The sequence below is a fragment of the Sus scrofa genome, chromosome 13 (genome assembly GCF_054392235.1).
Source record: "Sus scrofa isolate SSC_HxYL_T2T_F1_AM1 chromosome 13, Sscrofa_HxYL_maternal_Yorkshire_Landrace_v2.0, whole genome shotgun sequence".
Lineage (NCBI taxonomy): Eukaryota > Metazoa > Chordata > Mammalia > Artiodactyla > Suidae > Sus > Sus scrofa.
This window is the reverse complement of record NC_139395.1, coordinates 138,106,345-138,127,532: the sequence shown is the minus strand read 5'-3', so window position 1 is coordinate 138,127,532 and position 21,188 is coordinate 138,106,345. Positions and strand designations below refer to the sequence as shown.

The window sequence follows — 21,188 nt, the reverse complement described above, 5'->3', positions numbered from 1 at the left end:
GTTTCTCTTGAGAGGCAGAACTGAGAAAATATACACTTAAGCACAACTTCTAAACTAGTAACTAGTTTGGCTAAGAAACATATGTATGTGTCCAGCAATGTCATTTAATGGAAAGACCGTAACACTGAACTCAACCAGAACTGTTGGTTTTCGTTTTTGTTTTTTTTTTTTTTTTTTTTTTTTTTTTTTTTGGCTGCCCTGCACATATGGAAGTTCCCCGGGCCAGGGATCGGATCTGAGCTGCAGTTGCGACCTACGCTGCAGCTGTGACCTATGCTACAGCTGCGGCAACACCAGATTCTTTAGCCCACCATGCCAGGCTGGGGATCGAACCTGAATTTTGGCACTGTAGAGATACCACCAACCCCGTTGCACCATAGCAAGAACTCCCAGAACTGGGTTTTAATCCCTACACTGCTACAGATAAGCCCTATGACCTGGATGAACTTTAGCTCTGTAAGCATCTGTCTCCTTGTCTATAAAATGAAGCTAATAAGACGTTGCAGGGGAGTTCCCATTGTGGCACAGTGGAAACAAATCCGACTAGGAACAATGAGGTTGTGGGTTCGATCCCTGGCCTCGCTCAGTGGGTTAAGGATCTGGCGTTGCTGTGAGCTGTGGTGTAAGCCAGCAGCAACAGCTCTGATTAGACCCCTAGCCTGGGAACCTCCATATGCCAAGGGTGCAGCCTGGTAAAGACAAAAGACAAAAAAAAAAAAAAAAAAAGTAAGACGTTGCAGAATTTTTCTGGGGATTTGGAGACATGTATCGAGGGATGAGGCTCTGGCTTATAGTAGGCAGTGCGTACCTCTCTAATGCCCCAGCATTTCATCAGTCTCAAGGTCAGCAGCTTCACTTAGGCAGTTCCTTGGAATCCAATGGACTTTGCCAACGAAAGTTAGCCAGTGCAGGCTATGGGGCCAAATGGCTACCTGCTAATGAGTGATTTGTAGGCTTCAAAACTGTTTTCTTCAATCAGGTGTTGCTGTGAGCTGTGGTGTGGGTTGCAGACGCGGCTCGGATCTGGCGTTGCTGTGGCTCTGGCGTAGGCCAGTGGCCACAGCTCCGATTCGACCCCTAGCCTGGGACCCTCCATATGCCGCAGGAACGACCCAAGAAATAGCAAAAAAGGCAAAAAACAAAACAAAACAAAACAAACAAACAAAATAAAACAACTGTTTTCTTTCATTGATAATCTATATCCACTTTAATTTTCTTTCTTTCTGTTTATTTCCATGGCGTATGGAAGTTACTGGGCCAGGGATCGAATCCAAACCACAGCTACAACCCATGCCACAGCTTTGGATCAATGCTGTATCCTTAACTCACTGCACTGGTCTGGGGATCAAACCCTTGCTGCCTCAGAGAAAACACTGGATCCTTAATCTGCTGTGCTACAGCAGGAATTCCTTTCTTTCCTCCTTTTTTTTTTTGGCTGTGCCTGTAGCATGTGGAAGTTCCCCAGGCCAGGGACTGAACTCACACCACAGCAGTGACTGGTGCCACAGAGGTGACAACGCCAGATCCTTAACCTGCTGCACCACCAGGAATCTCCTATATCCACTTTAAAATGCATTATTTCTTCCTTCCAGTGAACCTGCAACATTTCAGAAATACCACCAAGTGAGTCTGCTTGCAAGATTCAGTCAGGATCTGGATAAAGTGTCAGCCATTTCCTTGGTATTCTCTACAGGATCCGTAATAGGCCCAAAGTACAAGCTCAGGATTCTCCGAATGAAGTTAAGGTCACTTGCCCATCCAGAAAGGTGAGCTGTGGCAGGGTCAAAAGCCCCTGTCTTCCAAAGATGTTACTGGTTCCTGTCCAAGCTACTTGGTCTGATGTTTTAACAGGACTTCATCAATCAATTCAGGAAGTGAGGGGTTTTCTAAAACTAGATTTGATAAAAAAAATAAGTTGCCCAGTAATCTAAGACAATTTTACTGGTATGCACTTAAAGATGAACAGCCCAGGGATGGAAATCTTGTGAAATCAGATTGTTATGATCATTATACAACTACAGAGGTGATAAATTCATTTGAGTAATAAAAAAAAGGGGGGAGGGAGATGAACAGCCCAGAAATCCAAAGAAATAATGTTTTTATGTGTTTAGGGCTATCCAATTCCTCCCTAACCATTCCACCCAAGCTGCCTGCAAGTTGATAATCTGCTATAGAAAAGAAAGCCTCGTATAATTTGGCAAATTGAAAAAACAGAGCCCAGTAGTTTTAAAAATGTACCGAAAAATCAGAATATTTTATTCCACTCATACAGGATAAAAGTACTATATCAATGTTAAAATGTGATAACTGCACTGAGAATGTCCTTGTTCTTAAGAAATACACACTGAAATATTAAGGGGTAAACAACCTATTCTTAACTGGTTCAGAAAAAATAAGCAACAGTGTGTGTGTGTAGAGAGAGAGAGAGAGACAAAGGGGGAGAAGTGCTGGTATATTCTGTGGCTAATGCCACTCTAACATAGTCTTGGCATCCAATCTATGGACAGAGAGAGACAGAAAAGAATGTTAGCAGTTGCTACTTTATGTTTATAAATTCACTTTTCCTGGAGGTTTAGGGCACCCTAAAACATTTAATAATGCAAGTTCCTTTTTTGTTTTTTGTTTTTTTTTTCTTTCTATTTACAGCTGTACCTGTGGCATATGGAAGTTCCTGGGCTAGGGGTCAAATCAGAGCTACAGTTGCCTGCCTATGCTGCAGCCACAGCAATGCTGGATCCGAGCTGCATTTGTGACCTACAATGCAGCTAAGGCAATGCCAGATCCTTAACTCACTGAGCAAGGCCAGGGAATTTTATTTTATTTATTTATTTATTTATTTATTTATTTATTTATTTTTGCTTTTTAGGGCTGTACTTGTAGCATATGGAAATTCCTAGGCAAGGGGCTGAATTGGAGCTGCAGCCACTGGCCTACACCACAGCCACAGCAACACAGGCTCTGAGCCACATCTGTGGCCTACACCACAGCTCATGGCAATGCCAGATCCTTAACCCACTGAGTGAGACCAGGGATGGAAGCTGCATCCTCATGGATACTAGCGGGTTCATTACCACTGAGCCACAGTGGGATCTCTGAGGCCAGGGATTAAACCCACATCCTCAAGGACACTATATCAAGTTCTTAGCCTGTTGAGCCACAATGGGAACACCACAAGTTTGTCTGTTTTCTAAGTAGGTAGTCATTACATCTTAAAACTGAGACTTTTCAATACTTTTTTCCTTGATTATCAAAGGACTACATATTCATTTTATAAAATCTGGAAAGTGCAGAAACTGTTCAGAAGCAGAAAAATATCACGGATAATGTTATTATTCAGAGGCATCCACTGTTAAAATTTTTGTTTCTTTCTTTCTAATCCTTCTCTATTTGTTTTCAAACCTAGTTAAAGTTGTGTGGTAAATAAATGTTTCCACCCTGATTTCTTGCCGTGGTTGATGGTGCTGTTCTTAAAAGCTACAAGCATTTTCCTAGAACATTACAAACAATTACTAAATAATTTTATATCCAAGGGAGATAATGTAACTTACACTACTAGAACGGGAATATTCTTCTTCTTGTATAGACAAGGCTATTTCATCTTATTTTCACAGGCCCCAGCTGTGTCGGTATGATCTTGTTCTGATGGAAAATGTTGAAACGGTCTTCCAGCCTATTCTTTGCCCAAAGTTGCACATGTAACTGTTGTGAGGACTCCTGGGTGCCAGTAACATCAAGAATGCTGCAACTACAGGCTTTTTAAAGCTTTACCGCGCCTTTTCCTCAAGGCACAAAAAGGATGGAATAACCAGGGTTTTTTTTTTTTTTTTTTTCCCAGTAATGTCTTATGGATGTCACATTGTAAAAATGTCAAACGACCTTGGATTATGAAACAGTCCTGGGAAGAGAGCCCCTAAGTAGGGCAAGTCAGAAATAGCCAGGCTCCCGACGGCCCAGTGCCTTGTTAGTCTGTGTCCTGGGGCCCCATTTGTTCCGACCTGTCGATTCTGCTGCCTGTCACTGAGGTAGTTCTGCCCATCGCAGCGGCCAGCCATGCATCTTAAAGGGAAGGACTGGCTGGCAACTTCACTTTGGACTTGACCCCACATTCCCTGTGCCAGATCCCTCCAGGCCCTGCATGGAGACAGGAATGGAAACTGACCTACCTTACAGGGCTCTTGTGTGGGGGGGTTTGGGAGGCAAGTCTGTGAAGGGTTCTTTGAAATCCCCTGGGTGCCACATCTGTGAGTGGCTTGATACATGTGAATATGCTTTTATTTATTTTGATACAGTTTTTCTAATATGCAATAAGAGTTTCTCCTTATCAACACCCTCTTCTCTCTCGGGCTATTTGCTCTGCGAAGGCAGGGAAGCCACATCCTTGGCTTCTTGCTTTGTTTAAAGTGGAGTTGGTGCAGGAGGAGGTGGGAACAGACCAACAGCCAGGGAGGCAACTGCTGGGACTAGACAGCAAATGGATAAGGGGGGAAGGGTAGATGAAGCAGTGAGGCAGCTCTGCTCAGGGACAAGGGACAGAGCGAGAGGCAGAAGAGAAGAGTTAAGCTTGTTTTTCACTTAAGGTAAAGAAGAATCTTTATAGCTAACCCTCCTTTTAAGCTAACCCTCTTTTTAAGCCATACTCAAGAAATCCCGCCCCCTTTACCAATGTAATCGGTGATTATTGAAGGCAGCTTAGAAAATGCAGCGATGCAAAGTGAAAACATGCTATCCATAATCCTACCTACTAGGGGTAACTGATGTTAACCTTTTGGAGTGATGCTAAGTAACTTGTTTTCCCAAAATGTGAATTCAAAGCACTAACCAGTTTGTTCTTGGAGCATCTGCAGCTTCCAGTCTGAGGAATTTTCAGGCTTCTCTAGGAAGAGGTGTGATCCACAGATCTGGAATGACAATAGCAGGCAAGTCAAGAGGCCCCCCCAGGGCCAAGGTCATAGAGGCCAGATGCACAGATCAGAGACAAAGCCAAAGGGGTGGGTACCACACATCGCCCAGCTCTGGCCACTGCAGGAAGGTTCCTGGGATTCCTGAGAGTCACAGGTCCACTAAAACCCCCTCCCCGTCTAAGTGACTGCTCTTCTACTGCTTTCTGTAAGAACAGCCTTAAAGAAATGGACCCTCTGGGAGTTCCCGTCAAGGCGCAGTGGTGAACAAATCCGACTAGGAACCATGAGGTTGCAGGTTCGGTCCCTGCCCTTGCTCAGTGGGTTAACGATCCGGCGTTGCCATGAGCTGTGGTGTAGGTTGCAGACACGGCTTGGATCCTGAGTTGCTGTGGCTCTGGTGTAGGCTGGTGGCTACAGCTCCGATTCGACCCCTAGCCTGGGAACCACCATATGCCGCGGGAGCGACCCAAGAAATAGCAAAAAGACAAAAAAAGAAAAAAAAAAAAAAGAAAAAAAAAAGGACTCTCTGTTTCATAAATGATTGAACTCTGTGAATATATTCCTGTGTGGCACATCTTATCTTTGCTTCTACATGTGTAGCAAATCCAGCGTCTGTTTCACTTAAGTGAGAGATGCCCACAGCGAATGTCTGAACTCTGAGAGGAGGCTCAGTGATGCTCCTGCCCACTTGGACATCTTATTATCCTTCCTCCTTCCCATGTTTCCTCAGCAGTGGTGGATACAGATATCTGGGGGCTGATAAGCCCTGATTTCTTTTTAGAGTTTTATTGGTCCTCCATCTTGATTAGCACAGTCATTTCTTTGACTTCTTTGCCTTGCCTAGTAAGCAGGGGATCAAGACAACAGCCAGAAAATGCCAGGAACAGCATTTTTATCCATTTATAAACTCCTTGGGCCAGTGGGTCTCTCTGTGTTGCCTTTCCTGGCATCTCCTAGCATGGTACCCAGCTCACTGCAGAGTGGGTGTGTGCATGAACAAATGGAAGGATGAGTGGATAAATGAATGAGTAAAGGAAGGAAGTTTGTTCCCTGGAGTGGAGGTGAATTTTAAAGAGTTTCCTATAATAATGATCAGGTGAAATGAAAGCCCCTCTCCTCTCAATCTTTCTCCTGAGGCCGCTGGACCTTTCAACTGTCTCTTGTTATCTTTGCCTCTCTTCCCTCTGTTTATCAGTGTATTTGTCTGAATCCCCAGCCCAGGATGCAATTAAACTGCAGCCTACACTCTTCCTGCTTGTCTTCACCAGTTTCTCCTGCTCAGCCTTTGGACCTTAGCTGGACGATCACTTCCTCAGAGGAGTCTTCCTGGACCTTCCTTCTCCATAGAGCACGCTGGACTTCTCTTTCCATAGCACTGTTTGAGCTATATCGATTTTTTATATTATGCGTGTGAGAACCTGATTCCTGTCCATCTTCTCCACTAGACTGCTCTGCCAGCCAAGCGCTGTACCCAGCTGTGCCTGGTGAAGTACCTCCAATATGGTCTGCACTCAGGAGATAGTTATTAAACAAACACTCTCCATCATCTTGTTGGACCTAGGGAGCCACAGTCCACTATGAGGAAAGATCTCCCCCTCCACCATCAGCCACAGTCCATTTCCAGGAAGGCACCCATCCCTCTCTGCCTTGGACCTCTCTCCCAACCACCTGTGTTACTCTTGTCTCAACAGACAAGAGGCCCACTGCTCGCTTCCCAGGCTCCCTGGGAGAAAGAGAGGTTGGTTCTTTTTCATGTCTCATCACAACTTCCAGGTAGTCCCAATACCATTCTCCAGCAAGCCCACCTATCCCGAAGCCTAGGAGTTTCTGTCCTTACCCACTCCCCTGCTGTAGCACCTCAGCTCAAACCCTCTGGGAACCTCTGGCATGCCTGGGTGGCTCCAAGCTGTGCTTGCTTTTCCTGGACTCCCTTCCACCACCCACTCTATGCTACCATTGCTGTTTTATGAAGCCGTATTGTAATTTGTTTCTGAGTCTGTACCTCCTCCCAGACTGGGAGCACCATAAGAGCAGCTGCTGCTTATTTGTCTTTGCTGCCCTGGCGCCCAGCACAGAGCCAGGCGCAAAGCAGTTACTGTATAAATGTCTGCTGAACAGCATAGACTTGTCCTTATGGAGCCACTTCCACTGGGATTTATAATACACTTAACTGTGTTATTTCCAAAACCTAAACTTAGAAACTGCCACCCTCAGACCACAGCCCCACATTCTCACTCCTGCAAAACCCTATCTTAGCCAAGGAGACTTGGGATGCCAGCAACAGAAATGCACTCATTTTACCCCAGATTTCATGAGAGAGAGGACTTGTGGAAACCCAGAGAGAGCTGAACCATCAGAAGTTAGGAAGGGCAGGGATGGGGGCCGTTTTGGAGCCTTCAGCAACAAGCATCCATGGGCTTTCGTTAACCCTCGTGCTCAGCTATGCGTCTCTCAGACTCAGCTCCACTCCCTCACAGGGCAGCTGTCAACCACTGGTTCCTTGGCCACTGACTCACTAGGTGGCCCAATTCAAAGTCTGAGGAGATCACCCTTGGATTCTCCTCTTGGAGCAGGTGTCCATCCTGCTGCCATTCATGGTGGCTGGAGCAGGAATGGGGAAGCAAGGTCCTGTGGCCTGATCAGAGCTACTCCTTTCAGATACTCTAAGCAGATCTGATTAAGCCAGGAAAGGAGGTTAAGCGTGATGACAAAGAGCCATAGGGAGTGGCTGGCAAATCTGCTCTCACTGGAGCCTCTTGGCTTTTCTTCCCTTCCACTTCCCTGAACCACTAGTTCCCTCCTGTTCCCCAGTCCAACACATGCCCCTGGTGGGGGGTTGCCCCTGTCCTCTGTCAGGCTGCCTGGCATGTGCTGTAAGTGAGGGGCTTCAGTGGAGGCTGTGCAGCCTTCAGACGGTGCCCTGGCTGCTTAGAGCTAGCTCTGTGTGTTGGGGGTCAGGAGGGCTGGGGAGACTGAGATCAGTGTGGAGCTGGGCGGGGAGCGGGGAGCACAGTCCAGGGCTTATTCCCCATCGCATATGGGTTGAGTAGGAGGAATCAGAAAAGGAGGCTAGGGGGATAAGCCAGGGGCAGCAAGCAGGAGCTTGGGCAATGGGCATGTAGGAAATTAGGTTTGAATCTCCCAAAGGAGCGCTGTCAAATGTTCCTTACCCCCTGATGTTGGCTGAGTTCCACAACCCCTCAGGTCTCCCTGTTGGATTTTTCCAAGGACTCTGACACTGCACTCCGGGTCCTTTTCTAACAGTCTTTCTTGGGCCCTCAGCACGCTCTGCCCCCACTACCCTAGCTCTCATCCCACATCCCTGCATGAGCTACCTAGTTCTCTTTCACTGCTTCCACCGTTTCCTCACCAGGCTTCTGATCTCAGTCTCCTTTCCAAAAAAGGCAGTGTCGGGTAGGTGATTCAGTTCTGCTATTTGTTGTGGTGTGACCTCTGTTGACTTAACTCTTCCTAAGTTTCTGAACCAAAAAGTGGAGGCTGTTAAGCGTTCCTGCCTCATGGAGTTCCCGCCGTGGCTCAGCGGAGAGAATCCAACGAGGAACCATGAGGTTGAGGGTTAGATCCCTGGCCTCGCTCAGTGGGCTGAGCAGCAGAATATACACAACGAAGGGAGTTCCCTTCATGACTCAGTGGAAACAAATCCGATTAGTAGCCATGAAGATGTGAGTTCGATCCCTGGCCTTGCTCAGTGGGTTAAAGATCTGGTGTTGCCATGAGCTGTGGTGTAGGTCACAGACATTGCTCAGATCCTGCATAGCTGTGGCGGTGGTGTAGGCCAGCAGCTATAGCTCCAATTCAACTCCTAGCCTGGGAACCTCCATGTGCCACGGGTGCAGGCCTAAAAAGACAAAAAGACAAAAAAAAAAAAAAAAAAAAAAGCGTTCCTGCCTCATGAAGGTTGGTATATATAATAAACGTGTGTAAAAGGCTTCCCTGGGGTCCGGAGTGAGCTTAGGCTCAATGAATGTCAGCTGCTGTTACTTTCCCTCTCATGGTCTCCCTAAGAGACTTTCCCACTCCTGCTTAACTCTCCTCTAGACAGATGACCTCCAAATGTGAATGTTCAACCCGAGCTCTGGATTTTCACTTGCTGGTTGAGAGGCAATGGGGGGCAGAGCAAAGAGCGGGGGCTCTGGAGGGGTCAACAAGGGCTCCGCCCTGCTCAGCACTCACAGTTGTGGGTGCATCAGATGCTCAAAGTGACTCCACCTGAACACCTACCCAGCCACTCATCCTGAAGTGAGATGGAGATACCTGCTTTTCTGGGAGCTTGGCTGCACCTGTTTCCTCCTCAGTGCTCTCATGCTCTGTAATTATAACATGCTCTCCCCCAGCCAGAGGGAAAGTGAAGCCCTTGAGAGCAGGAGCTTTCCTTCTTGTTCTCTGATAAACAAATATCGCATTCGTTCACTCTCTCTCCTCCCATATTCCTTTGACCTCTCAAAATCAAAATCAATATGTTCCAAACCAAACAAGCAATGGTTTCCTCACTAGACCTGGTCCATTTATTCAACAAACTACAAACCACCATCAAGTGCCAGTGATAAGCCAAGAACAGAGCTCAGGGATGGGACAAACATAGGACAGTGAGACCTTGTCTCATTTACAGATGTGTTCACTGTCCCCTGCATGGATAATGACACTGGAGCACAGTATTTGCAATCAGAGGAAAACAGGTTCTCCACAGGCAGCCCCCATCACAGAGAAGGAACAACTTTTCTGCCAGTAGGAATGGAGAAGGCCTCTCAGAGGGAAGTGACAAATGCCTTGTATGTTGATGAAAGAGTAGGGAACTTTCAGGCAGAGAAGTTTGCCAGATGGAGGGAAGAGTGTTGTCAGGCACAAACTAACACAGTGCAAGTCCAGCTGCAATGGGGGGTTTGAAAGAAAAAAATTAGAATGGCGGACTGAGGCCGTTTCCCCACACGTTTTAAAGTGGCAAATTTTACACATATATGGAAATAGAGAAAATGGTATGAAATCTACCTCCATGTGCTCATCATCCAGCTTCAGTAATTATCAACTCAGCAGCCAACTGTATTTTTCAAAAATTATTTTTGCTTTTTAGGGCCACATCCATGGCATATGGAAGTTCCCAGGCTAGGGTTCAAATAGGAGCTGTAGCTGCTGGCCTACACCACAGCCACAGCAACGTGGGATCCGAGCTGCGTCTGCGATTGGCTCACGGCAATGCTAGATCCTTAACCCACCGATCGAAGCCAGGAATCAAACCCTCCTCCTCATGAATCCTAGTCGGGTCTGTCAACTGCTGAGCCACGAAGGGAACTCCAGCCATTCGTATTTTATTTACATCCTTACCCACTACAGCCCCATCTCATTATTTTGATGCAAATCTCATGCATTGAACCATTTAATTCATAAATACTTCAGTATTTTGAACATATAAAAATATCCTTTTTTTCTTCTTACGAATGAGTCATGATGTAGTCTTAACACTGAAAAGTGTTTGTTATCCAAGCCATACTGGGCAACAGAACTGTATCAGGACAGAGTTGCCTCCCTCTTTCATGAAGCTACTTAGTGTTCCATTTGTGAATAGACAATAATTAACTTCAGTAGTCCCCCTAAATAATGGGTAAGTTGTTCCCAATATCTTAATATCAAAGCTGAGAGAACACCCTTGAACAAACATCTTTGTCTACCTATGGGCATACCTAGGGGTTAAATTCCTGGATGTAGAATTGATAGGACCTTGTGCACTTCAAATTCTGACAGGTGCTCCTTATTGGCCCAAGAAGGGTTTTGAATGATGTGACAAGGATGGTTTCTGTTATCCAGGCTTGTAACATTTTGGACTCTGTCATTCTCCATTTAATCAGGCATGTCCTACCAACTCAACTTCTCCCAGTCTGTCCATCTTCCTCCCTTCATCCCCACTGATGTGGTCCTGGCTCAGCCCAGCATCCTTTCTCACCAAGTCAGTTGCAGCTATCAACTCAGAATGGAGTCTAATCATTTGCCAGAGCAAACATCCAAAAATGGGAACTAATGTATTCCATTGCTAAAACACTTCTTTTCCCTCTCTTTCTTTCTCGGGCCGCACATGCAGCATATGGTAGTTCCAAGGCTAGGGTCGAATCAGAGCTGTAGCCGCTGGTATAGGCCACAGCCACAGCAACTCGAGATCAGGATGTGTCTGCTACCTACACCACAGCTCATGGCAAGACCGGATTCTTAACCCATTGAGCGAGGCCAGGGATTGAACCCTCCTCCTCAGGGACACTAGTCTGATTCGTTTCTGCTGTGCCACAACGGCAACACCTGCTTAAACACTTCTGTTGGTGTCTCCTTAAAACACAATGTTAAAAAACCATTCTCCTTAGCTGCCTTTCAATACTTCTGAGTTTTTCCTCACCTTCTCATTCACTTCTCAATTTAGGCTTCACAGATACTGAAGGCTGGCACCTTACTGGGTCCCCAGCTCACCCTATTCCTCCTCTCTCTGTTGTGGAAATCTTGCTCATGCTTTACTGTAAACTCAAAGGTAAACTCAAAACCCCACCTTCTCCATGAATCCACGCAGTGTGGGACCGCTAGTTTTGGACTCAGGGTGACTTGGACTCTATATTGGCTCTCTTTTCGGAGATGTCACTTAATCTTTCCAGGACTCAGATTTTTGTTAAATAAAGACAAAAATACCAAAAATACCAACCTTGCAGGATTCCTGGGAGCATTAAGGGTAATGAGCACATAGGCGTTCAATAAAAGGAAATTCTCATTATTTCCGTGTCGACCATTCCACCACACTCACAGGAGCCTTTGGTTCTAAGAGGGCTGCATTTGCTTTGTGTTACAACCGATGGTTGACAAGACTGGAGTGACCACTAGACCGCAAGCTCGCTGTGGGTAGGGCTCGTGATTCTCCCAGCGCCTGGCAGAGAGCCCGCAAAGAAGTGAAGCAAGAGACAGAGATAAACAGAAAAAGACACCCAAACGGGAGGAGGACAGACGAACGTGCTGAACAGGGAGGCTGCAAGACCGGATCTGCAGGATTCCTGGCTAAGGGGCAAGCAGCCGGAGGCCGGTAGGGGGCGGGGTCTGTATCTGGGGGGCGGGGCCTGGAGCGGACCCCGCCCCGGTCCGTCCCCTAACGCGCTCCGCGTGCGCAGTACGCGAGCAGTTAGGTCCCCGGTGCTGCTTCCGCGCTCGTCTGCGGCCCCCGCGGGTCGGGGTGAGGGCGCCGATATGCGTCCCCTGCTCGGTCTCCTCCTGGTCTTCGCCGGCTGCACCTTTGCCTTGTACTTGCTGTCGACCCGACTGCCCCGCGGGGAGACACTAGGCTCAGCCGAAGGGGCTGGAGACAGGTGCGTGGCAGAGGTGGCGGGGAACAAGTTTCAGGTCAAAGGAGGGGAGCCAGGTCGGAAGATGGGTCTGGGAACCCGAGGTTGGGGTTCCCAGATCGGAGGCGTCGGGAGCCGGGATTTGAGGTTCAGTTCTAGGACTGGGGATCAGACAGCGTCTACACGGTCGCGAGCAGGCCGGGTGGACTGGACCTGGGGCCCGGTCCTAGCTGGGACCTGCTTGCTGGTCGCTGCGCGGGAATGCTGTCTAGTGCCTTTTGGGGGTGAGATTTGCGGAGGGAAACGCGGCGTCTTACCCCGGAGCATTTCTGTTCGCGCCATGGCATCACCTCTTGAGCTGTGTCCCTGTCGTCTTTCCTGGCCCAGTCCTGACTCCCCTGTGCATCCGACCCTCGGCCCTGGTTGGACCCGCAGCCCCTTCTTCACGACTGCTTCCAGCCTCCCTCCATCGTCCTCCCCACTTCACTTCAGTTTTGTTAGGTCTGTCCTTGGGACTTTAAGGCATTCTGTCTTCAGGAAAAGCATTGCCCAGACAACTTTAAATTATTCGCTAATTAATTATCGGGTCCGCCCCTCTTCCTGGCTGTTTCAGCTTTTCCTTCTCAGGACCGACTAGCTGAGGCAGAAGGCGTTACAATACCTACCGGGCCAGTTTGTCGTGAGTGCAGCTACTGTTCATAAAGTTAATGGAAGGGTGTCAGGGATGTTATGATGTTTGATTGTTAAGAAGGTTGTTTGCAAAGATTGTATTCTTTTGCTCCATCTGGGAAGGCTCTGCTGTAGGTGTAATACATACTAAGAGAAACATTCTGATGAGAACCAGGAGAGTTTGCTTATTTGATGGATTTGATCATTGATGGATTCAGGAGTTGTTTAGATGCCAGAGGCAAGGTAGACTTTACACTGAAGCTCTTGGACTGGGTTCATAGTGCATTGAGGACCATATAAAGAGCAGGGTGAAAAGCCGGCTCTTTGAAAGGGCTGGTTTCAAGCCTGACACATTATTGAAAAGATTTTGTTTATGGCGTGGGACAAATATACTTTCCTGGAGAATCTTTAATTGGCTTTTTTTGTGACTGATAAAACAATTGTTTTACTTAGTAACTTAGAAGTCGTGTCAAGTTTGAATTGTCCTTGGCCTAAAACTTAGGGGGAGGAGGTGCTCATGGAAAGGAAAAGGTAGTTTAGGATGTTTTGCATTTGCCTAGATATTAAGCCATTTGCCTCTTAAGAATAGTTCATAAAACCTGAGAGCTAAGAGGGAACTTGGTGATTGTCCACCATCAACCCCTCCTTTTTCAGATGAGGAAACTGAGGCTCAGGGACTAGCCCAAGATCACGCAACTGGAGAGTAGCAGAGTTGAGATGCAACCACAGGTCCTTTGCTCCCAAACCAAGGCTCTCCTTGCCTCTGCTGTGTTGTATCATGTCATCCGTCATCCTGGCCTCCCGTTATGCGTGTGTTGCCGGCAGACCAGATGAGGGGCACATTTATAAACCTCCTTTGGAAGAAAGACACAGCAAGTGACTTTCTTAGGTATCAGGCTCATCTGGACTTTTGTTTCCATCTGCTTTTTCAAATCTCAGGTCACTATGGTTCCCCTCAGATGTGGCTGAGCTGCGGGAACTCTCTGAGGTCCTTCGAGAGTACCGGAAGGAGCACCAGGCCTACGTATTCCTACTCTTCTGCAGTGCCTACCTCTACAAACAGGGCTTTGCCATCCCTGGCTCCAGCTTCCTGGTCAGTATCCTGCCCTCCTCCTGTGCCTGCCAGGAAGCCACCTTCTGTCCTTGTAGACGGGCCCTTGGGCTGCAGCTCTTACGGTCTAGAGGATAGACTACTGTGGCTACCATTTGTTGTCAGCTTCCCCTGTGTCAGGTGCTGTCCTAGTCACTTTACCTGAATGACCTTATTTAATTCTTGCAAGAGACAATAACACACACTATTCTCCACATTTTTAAGATAAGGCCATGAATGATGAGAAATCAGGTAACTATCCCAGATGACAAGGCGAGGAGGTGGTAGTCCTGGGGTTTGAACCCACATCTACCCAGCTCCCGAGCCTACCTTTCCTCTCAGTTATGCTGTTTTTGTTTTTAAGGATTCGATTTGATAGCTGTGGGGTGCTGTCCTTGAGACCCTGCCCCACCATCCCAGGCTGGGTCAACTCTTCCCCTTCAGAGCTTCTGTAATGTTTTTGATTTTTTAAAAATCTGTTTTCTTCTCTAGTCTGAGTTCTTTTGAGGACAGGACCTGTTCCTTATTCTCATCCTTTGAATTTCTTTGCCTGGCATAGGGATGTGCCGTCATAAATGTTTGATGAATAAGTGCAGGTTGTTCATGGTGATGTTGGGCTGTAGAGGCTGGGAAGTCTCCCAGTGTGGAGAGGACAGGTCCTCCTGGTTTTGTGGGGATCCTTGGCTCTCAGGAGCCGCAGTGTTAAACCCCAGCTTATGTTTGGGCTCTTGGATGCTTCTCATCAGTTGTAGTCTCAGGCTGTACAAAAGAATCTGTGCTGTCCTCGCAGTAGCACTGAAAGCTGGTTCGTGTAAATGTATATGTCTTATAGCTTTGGGTAGGTTGGAATCCCAGCTGTGTCACCATGAGCAAGTCACCTAACTTCTCCAACCCCATATCCTCGTCCAGTGGAGTAGGGATTCTCCTGTATAATCCCGAGGATTGTTACATCGGAGGATTAAATGATACAGCAGGTGCAGAGAGGCTGGCACGGTTGATGGTGCACCTGGCACACAGCGGCCCTCAGCACTTGTTGAGTGATTAGGTGACTAAGCAGGAAGCCCTGAAAGCGTCCTTCTGTCCTGCTTCTCTCTCCTGCCTCAACGTCATCTTCCTGCCTCAGCATTCAGCTCAGGCTAGATCCACTTAAGCAGTTTCTTTGCTGGAAACTGGAAGAAAAGCAAACATGTCCATGCTGGGGGAGATGGAGGTGCATTTGATGCTGGAGATTGGTGGCTGACCCCTGGTGTCGCCTCTGTACCTCTTGCTCTCTTGAGCTGATGTCTCTTCATGACAAAGAACCAGCTGCTGCTTGCGGGTGAATCCTGTCTCCGCCTAGTTTGACCTTGGGCACAGTACTTTCTCACTGTAGAATGAGGTGAGGATGGCATATGACACAGGGTCAGAGTGGGGATGTAATCAGACAGGTATTAAGTTCATAACACATAGTAGGTGCTGAGCAGATCCCCAACTTCTCACTTCCTTTCTCTCTTGGATCACACATTTGGCAGGATGATGTCTACCAGCCAGATGGCATTTAGTTCACTTTTCCATTTTTGTTCATCTAAAGTTTTATGGAGTGTCAGCTAGAATTCTGGTCAACATGGAACCCCCAGTGTTAGCATACCACATAGATGGAATTCCAGCAGAAAACAAAGCAATGAGACATTTTATAAAGCTTGTGTGGTCTCACTGAGGAAAAATTTCATGGTTTGAGTTCATTTAAAAGAGCAAAAGTAACTTGTCAGTTTGGTTTCTGCCTTTTCAGAGCATCAGGGTTTTCAGGACCCACCAGAGCCCTTGTAGCAGGCTGGGTGCTACATACATGTATTTTCCCGTTTAATTCTTTCCTGCTCACTGAAGTTTGCATCGTCTTCCTGTCCGAAAGGCGAAGAGACCAAGGCTGGGGTTGTAGTTCCCAGCTCTCTCATCACTTTCATTCACCCCTTTTAGAATGGGAGTTGGGTTCTGTCCAGGAGTCACTGGAGGTGGAGGGAACCTCAGACCCTCAAGCTCCAGGACAAGGTGGCTGGCCGCTGCCAGATGCCTTTGTAGCAGAGTGTCTGTTTTCTTTGCAGAACGTGTTAGCTGGCGCTTTGTTTGGGCCATGGCTGGGGCTTTTGCTGTGCTGTGTGCTGGCCTCGGTGGGTGCCACATGCTGCTACCTGCTCTCCAGTGTTTTTGGCAAACAGCTGGTGGTCTCCTACTTTCCTGACAAGGTGGCCCTGCTGCAGAGGAAGGTGAGTGCCAGCACCGCCCCCCAAGTCACTTCATGGCCCTGAGGGGAGGGAGGGCCAGGGATCTCCTACCGTCTGGGGTGGACCCAGGGCTTCTGTTGGTGTCTGCAGGAGGCACAGACCTGAGCTTAGATCTCAGCTGCATCACTCCCAGCTCCTTGTCTTCAGGCAAGTTCCTCACTTTTCTGAGCCTCAGGCATCTCCTTTTTCTTCCCCACTGCTGTGGTGTAGCAGGTTAAGAGTCGAGCATTGTCTCTGCAGAGGCATGGGTTTGACCCCCAGTCCAGCGTAGTGGGTAAAGACCCAGCCTTCCCCGAAGCTGTGGTTGTAAATGCAGCTCAGATTCCATCCCTGGCCTGGTAACTTCCATATGCCATGGGTGTGGCCAAAAAAGAGAAAAAAGAAATAATAAAAAATTAAAATGTGGAGAACAGTCTCTGCCCTGGAATTTGAAGAATATGTAAAGTATCTAGAATAGTGCCCAAACCAACAGATCTTCAAAACCTGGAGGCTCTTTCTGCTTCTTAACGGCTTTATCTTCTTTGGCTGCAGGTGGAGGAGAACAGAAACAGCTTGTTTTTTTTCTTACTGTTTTTGAGGCTTTTTCCCATGACGCCAAACTGGTTCTTGAACCTCTCGGCCCCGATTCTGAATATCCCCATCGTGCAGTTCTTCTTCTCAGTTCTCATCGGTAAGATGTAGTGGACGAGTCTGGGACTCGTGGTTGTCGTGGGCACGTGCTCACCTCTGCCAGCAGCGGTCGGGAAGAGCATGGTCAGGCCTCATCTCAAGAGGCCGTTCCTGATGGCAAATCTCCTCAGGCTTGAACATGAAAACCCACAGAAATACGTTGGGAAAAAAATAGGGGTTGTTCATTCTACGACTGTATTTAGTGCCTGTTGTGTGCCCAGCACTGTGCTAGGCCCTGGGATTAGAAGAGTAATCTGTGTAAAACACACGATTTGGCCCATCGTAAGCACTCAGAAAATGCTCTCAGGAAAAGCAGAGTTGGAGTGAGGGTTTCTGGAGTGAGAGAAAGAAGCGGGGAGTGGGGGGAAGGGGCAGAGCAAGGGCTTCCATCTGATTTCAGCCCCTGTTTCGATTAAGATCTGCCTCTGGAAGAGTTGGTCTTAGTGAGGTTCCTACTGCCTTTTGACAACTGTATGACCTTCAGTAAGAGCCGAGCCCTCAATGGGCCACTTGGCCAAGTGAGGGGCTGGGACTAGTGCAGTGTTTCTCTAAGCATGAGCTTTCAACCGTCTTCATCTGAATGGTAAAATGCTAACATCCTGTAAAATCAATGACTATTATTTTCTCCACACTGGAAGTAAAGCACCCTCTTTAAGGCTAAAGCAAGGATTGCCTCTCAAATTTCCTTTAGAACCTGGAGGAAAGACCACTCAGGGCTCTAGGTCAAACACGACAAAATCTGTGGTCAAGCAACTGCTATTAATAGGGAATTCTTGAGAGAAGCTGAGATCTTAAATCGAAACAAAATCTTCCACAGCTAATTCTGGTCATTCTGGCTTTTAGGCAGAGTGCCTCATGCCTCAGGACCTCCCTTAATAGCCTTAATTACCCAGGTGGAATGAGGCTTGGAAGGGCTCTGGGGACCTGGATTCTAGTTCACCCTCTGACAAGCTGTGTGACAGTGATGGCTCTATGATGTTGAGGCATCATCTGCAAGAGAGGAATGGATCATCAGAGGGTCCTAAACCAATCAGAATGCAGGAGTAAGGTCTGGGAGAGGCTTGAGAATGCAGGTTCCTGGGCTCTACCCCAGACCCAGGTAACCAGAATCTCTGGGGGAGGCTGAAGATGTGTTTTTAACAACTTCACCAGGGGATTGTTACACAGTCAGCCTCTCTAGCCATCCAGTCAGACTTGGGATCCAATGGATTTGGTGATTTCTTGGAGACGGTACAGAACATGAACAGTAGTACTGCTTTTAAGAAACTTGTTTTCATCTTAGGCATACTGGAAACTTCCTAATGCTGGTGCCTCTCTTTACTTTGGCTGTTGGGTGCTCGGAACCAAATCTGGGGGCACCTCTAGCAAATGAGTGAAATTTATGTATTTCTGTATAAGCATTAATTGTATTTTAGTTACTCATTTTGTTTTTTCCTGTTTAAATTTATTTTTTTATATGTAGTGTTTTTTATTTTTTTCATTATGGCTGGTTTACAGTGTTTTGTCAATTTTATACTGTACAGCAAGGTGACCCAGTTACACATACATGTATACATTCTTTTTTCTCACATTATCATGCTCCATCATAAGTGACTAGATATAGTTCCCAGTGCTACACAGCAGGATCCTATTTAAATTTTTATCTTATTGTAGTGTATATATATTAAATTTTTTATTAAGTTGATTTACAATGTTCTGTCAATTTCTGTGGTACAGCAAAGTGACTCAGTTATAACACACATATACATTCTTTGTCTCACATTATTCTCCATCATGTTCCATCGCAAGTGATTGGATGTAGTTCCCTGTGCTGTGCAGCAGGAGGTAGTATATATGTTTCTGTAAACCATCTCGAGTCCTGTTGAATGAGGCAGATGTATGTGGGAAGTGAGGAAAGGAGGAGAAAGAGTGGAAAAGAAGAAGGGAAAGAGGTCATAAATTTAGGAGTCAGGCATTGGGTAAAATCAGTACAAAACTGGAGTCACTGTTGTCATTCCTGGTGACATTTCTGAAGGACTGTTGTTCTTCATTTTCCCACCCTCAGTAACAGGCTCTTTCCCTTTTCTTTCTTCAGGTTTGATTCCATATAATTTCATCTGTGTGCAGACGGGCTCCATCCTGTCAACCCTTACCTCTCTGGATGCTATTTTCTCCTGGGAAACTGCCTTTAAGCTACTGGCCATTGCCCTGGTGGCCTTAGTTCCTGGAACCCTCATTAAAAAGTTTAGCCAGAAAAACTTATATTTGAATGAAACAAGCAACACTCATCACGTAAATAGTAGAAAGCATACGTGATCTGGATCCTTTGGTTGCCAAGTCCCTGGACTCTTGTTTATTTGTATAATGGGTGTGGTCCTCCTGAAGCCCCTCATTTTTAAATTATTCTCAACAGATAATTTGGACTCTGTTCTTCTGTGTGCTCTGTCTTGTCATGCAGGACACTCTGCTCTAGAAGGTGAATTACACCAAGTTCTCAAACCAGCCCTGATTTAGCAGGACTCTCGTAAAACGGATGGCCTCCTAGCAAATCCTGTTGATATATTATTGAATAACAGGGATTCACGGTAGTCGTGTTCACCTCTTGCCAAGCCCTGAGCTGCCTCGGAAGAGGATGCTGATTGCCTTTGTCCAGGGTGCCTCTTTTGCACAGTGATGGCTGTCGTGACAGGTGTTTTCCTTAGAAGCCCTTCTTGGACATGATTAGTGCAGATAATGACACGTGAACCCACATCATGACACCACTCTGTCTTGTTAGTCTTCTGAAGAATTTTTTTTTTTCCGATTGACCTACCTCTTCCATAAATCAAGGGAAACAAGCCGATGAACTGCACAGACCTTCCATGTGCAGCTCAAAAGCACAGTGATTGCTGGGATGCTATTTATGTTCAGATGCACTGATGTCACCACGTGTCAGATCCTCTTTTGGTTGCATATCTTGACAATTAATCCGACTGCAGATGAACTATTAAATATGAATGGAGTGAACTCTCTATGTTGTGGATATGTTCTGGACAAATTCTTAACCCATCTGGATGGCTGAACCAAATGATCGCCAGTACATTTTCTAGTCTGTCCTTTCTGTATAGAAATCCCTCCTCCCTCCTCCTGCTGGGAGAATGGATGCAGTACACTCAGATATCAGCCAGTATACCTTCTGAATGCCTTTTTTTTTTCTTTTTCATTTTTATCATTTCCTGAGCATCACTGAGGAATAACTATTTTATTTTTTAATTCAAAGGTGAAAGCTTGGTTTTGGTTAACTTTGTGGTGTTGTATTTTAATTATTTGTAGCTGTCATTGCTTCCTATTGCTATGTTATTGAATTGGCCCAGACCTGGGTTAATGCTTCCAAGGACAGAAGGGCCTTGGCACCTAAACTGACCACCTCTGGGACCCCGTACCCTGTAGGAGTAGCTCATCACTTCTTAGCAGAGCTGTTGCCCTTAGGCACCATCTGCTGGGTTTTTGATTTGACTTGGCCAAGAATCTTGCCGAGCCTTTAATGTAGACCAGTTGTTGTACGTGAATTCTTGGTAATACTTGAGTATGAAGAATGAATTTTCCAAGCAGTGTTTTTTGGACATGGTATAATCCAAAAACAAAACAAAACAAAACAAAAAACAAAACAAACCAACAACCCAATAAGGACTTCATTTTTAAGGATGTGTTGCTTAAAAAGAAGCTTGATAATGAGGCCAGCTGGACTTGGAAATCCTGGCTCTTGTATTCAGAAGTAGGAGGTGGGAAGGGGAGAAACAAGGAAGCTCTCTGCACTTTGCCCTCTTATTAAGATCCTTGGATTTGTCTCTCTATCTCCTCCCCCAGGATTTTGCAACAATGTGCCTTATCTGTTGTGAGTTTACAGCTTCCCAAATAAATGTATATAAATGTTCTGAGTGGTGTGTTGGTACTGTCACTAACTTTCAATTCCTCTTGCCAGTGGGAATCAGGATTGGCTGAAAATCAGACAATCCAAAGTGGTGTCTTAGCCCTCTCCTCCCAGGCATCTTACCAGTTGGATACCTTGGAAGCCAGATTTTCACTTTAGCCTTCTTCCTCTTATTGCTCACTGTTGAGTGGGATGCTAATAACAGAGAAGTAGCTGTAAGATGGGCAGCAGGAAAGCTGTAGGGAAGAAGCAGAGTGCCTGTCTAGGATGGCACAGAATAATCATGAAGAGACTATCACAAAAGAAAGTGATGATCGTCTCTTCCTTCTGTGGGTGTGTCTGACGAAAGAGCCACAGGAACCAGCTCTCCCACCGCAAACAGTACCTAAG

General features: G+C 46.6%; 2 protein-coding genes and 1 long non-coding RNA gene across 6 annotated transcripts in view; 2 read left to right on the top strand and 1 right to left on the bottom strand.

Moving 5' to 3' along the window:
- LIPH (lipase H) overlaps positions 1–5,480 on the top strand; it is a 47,656-nt gene extending 42,176 nt beyond the window's left edge. For all 3 annotated transcript variants that reach the window (XR_002337781.2, XM_084990630.1, XM_021069987.2), the window contains 2 exons: positions 1,593–1,766; positions 3,612–5,480. Coding sequence is in view for 2 of the 3 variants with exons in the window: in XM_084990630.1 (XP_084846756.1) it covers positions 1,593–1,766; positions 3,612–3,699 (262 nt within the window). In the remaining variant the exon portion in view is untranslated. The remainder of the gene's footprint in view (positions 1–1,592; positions 1,767–3,611) is intronic.
- LOC146397644 (uncharacterized) overlaps positions 1–12,758 on the bottom strand; it is a 57,585-nt gene extending 44,827 nt beyond the window's left edge. Inside the window, exons 1-2 of one of the 2 annotated variants that reach the window (XR_014824500.1) lie at positions 11,596–12,758; positions 4,820–4,898 (exon numbers count right to left, since the gene is read on the bottom strand). This is a non-coding gene — a long non-coding RNA (uncharacterized LOC146397644). Of the gene's footprint in view, positions 1–4,521; positions 4,899–11,595 lie in introns of those variants that run through there. The other variant, XR_014824499.1, reaches the window with a different exon arrangement.
- Positions 12,062–20,802, top strand: TMEM41A (transmembrane protein 41A). Its single transcript, XM_021069988.2, has 5 exons — positions 12,062–12,247; positions 13,832–13,985; positions 16,061–16,222; positions 16,772–16,910; positions 18,984–20,802. The coding sequence occupies exons 1-5, from the start codon at positions 12,129–12,131 to the stop codon at positions 19,202–19,204; spliced, it is 795 nt and encodes a 264-aa protein (XP_020925647.1). The 5' UTR covers positions 12,062–12,128; the 3' UTR covers positions 19,205–20,802.
- The last annotated feature ends 386 nt before the right edge of the window (positions 20,803–21,188 follow it).

What these genes read in the sequence shown, in the direction of transcription:
- TMEM41A (XM_021069988.2), top strand. Translation starts at nt 12,129, where the DNA reads ATGCGTCCCCTGCTCGGTCTCCTCCTGGTCTTCGCCGGCTGCACCTTT. An exon ending in TGGCCCTGCTGCAGAGGAAG is followed by an intron (nt 16,223 to 16,771) that starts GTGAGTGCCAGC and finishes CTTTGGCTGCAG; the next exon opens with GTGGAGGAGAACAGAAACAG. An exon ending in CTTCTTCTCAGTTCTCATCG is followed by an intron (nt 16,911 to 18,983) that starts GTAAGATGTAGT and finishes TTCTTTCTTCAG; the next exon opens with GTTTGATTCCATATAATTTC.